At 45.5% G+C, this 1,546-nt stretch overlaps 1 protein-coding gene across 1 annotated transcript; it reads left to right on the plus strand.

The window, feature by feature from the left end:
- Positions 1–415: 415 nt before the first annotated feature.
- Positions 416–1,334, plus strand: noto (notochord homeobox). Its single transcript, XM_067385100.1, has 3 exons — positions 416–770; positions 864–1,051; positions 1,140–1,334. The coding sequence occupies exons 1-3, from the start codon at positions 416–418 to the stop codon at positions 1,332–1,334; spliced, it is 738 nt and encodes a 245-aa protein (XP_067241201.1).
- Positions 1,335–1,546: the final 212 nt, after the last annotated feature.

A 1,546-nucleotide genomic window follows, 5' to 3' on the forward strand; every position in this document is an offset into this window, starting at 1 on the left:
AGATGATTTGGGGAACATCAATGCACTCTCACACAGGACGTTTCTGTGGCGCACAGCCATGTAGGAATTTGTAGTAAATCTGGACCTCCTGGCTCTCGGCTCTTGACCCCCTCTCTGTGTTTCTGGGCTACCTCCGGGGGCATGTAGTGCAGAGGGCCATTAGGATATTTGACAATCTCAGCTTGTTACAACTCCATCAGTTAATTGGATCCCTTGTAGAGCCGCTCGTTTGACTCATCTGCCACTTAAAAAGACAAAGGCTCGCTGGGGGTCGTTCACACCTCGCGCCCCTGAGCAGGTATAAAACAGCCGCAGACACTCCAAGCTTCATTCCACTCCGCTCTTCACAAGCTCGAGAACTTCTCTACAGCGGATAACTTTTAAGCAGGACTTTTTACCGACCTAAACAGAAGCCATGCAGATGCCCGGAAGAGCTTACGAAAACTATGGACAATCAATTCGCCCTCACGCGGCTTTCAATCCGGACTATGCCACTTCATCAAAGCCGAGCGCAGGGAAATCCTTCACAATCGACGCTCTGCTCGCGAGACCTGATCATACGGAGAGAGACAGGACAAGTGTGTATCGGAACATAGCCAATCAAGCGCCAGTCTCGAGCTCCGCGGTCCCATTAGCTGCACAAATGTACTCGCAGATCCCACACTTTGCGTACAACCAGAGCATTATGCACACGCAGACTGGGTATCCCGTATTTTGCTACCCGCCTTACAGCTACCAAACAACATGTCGTGGAGCTATGTACTCACAAGGTATGTATGGTTGACAGATGCTACTGTTAAGAATCAATTGTAAAGATTTTTTAGGAACAATGTTATAATGCCCCAACTTATCTCCACGCACAGATGCTGTACTGACCAAAGCAGCTGTCCACTCTCACTATAAACACAAAGCCGGGAAATCAAAGCGAATGCGCACAAGTTTCACCAACGAGCAGCTGTCCAGACTGGAGAAAGAGTTCGCGCGGCAGCAGTATATGGTGGGATCAGAGCGCTTCCTCCTGGCATCTGCTCTCCAGCTCACTGAAGCACAGGTAAATAAACATCAGTTTTGAAATGAGCTCCAGGTTTTAATCATCTAGTCCACATAGATCAGACACTAATCGTTCTTTTCTTCTCCAGGTTAAAGTTTGGTTCCAGAACAGACGCATCAAGTGGAGAAAACAGAGTCTTGAGCAACAACAAGCCAAACTTGCCAAACTTGGTCTCGCCGTGCAACCAAAGAGCCCGGGATCTCAGGGCAGAGAGGATGAGGAGAGAGACTTCACAGAAGAGTCTGATGTGGACATTGACATCGACGATTCACTTCAAGACTGAGAAAATCACTTTTATACAGGGTGATTTTGTACATATTCGATTTTCTCTAGATGACACAGTACTCTATTTGTACAAATATTTAATTAATAGATATATATTTAAGGTGTTTCTGTTACACACCATTGCTCTTATGAGGGTATCTTTGTTTTCGTTAAAACGTTTGTATATGGAAGAAATAAAGGAAATATATTTTTAAAATTGAATTCATGTTC

Source organism: Chanodichthys erythropterus, chromosome 5 (assembly GCF_024489055.1).
Source record: "Chanodichthys erythropterus isolate Z2021 chromosome 5, ASM2448905v1, whole genome shotgun sequence".
In the NCBI taxonomy this organism is placed as follows: domain Eukaryota; kingdom Metazoa; phylum Chordata; class Actinopteri; order Cypriniformes; family Xenocyprididae; genus Chanodichthys; species Chanodichthys erythropterus.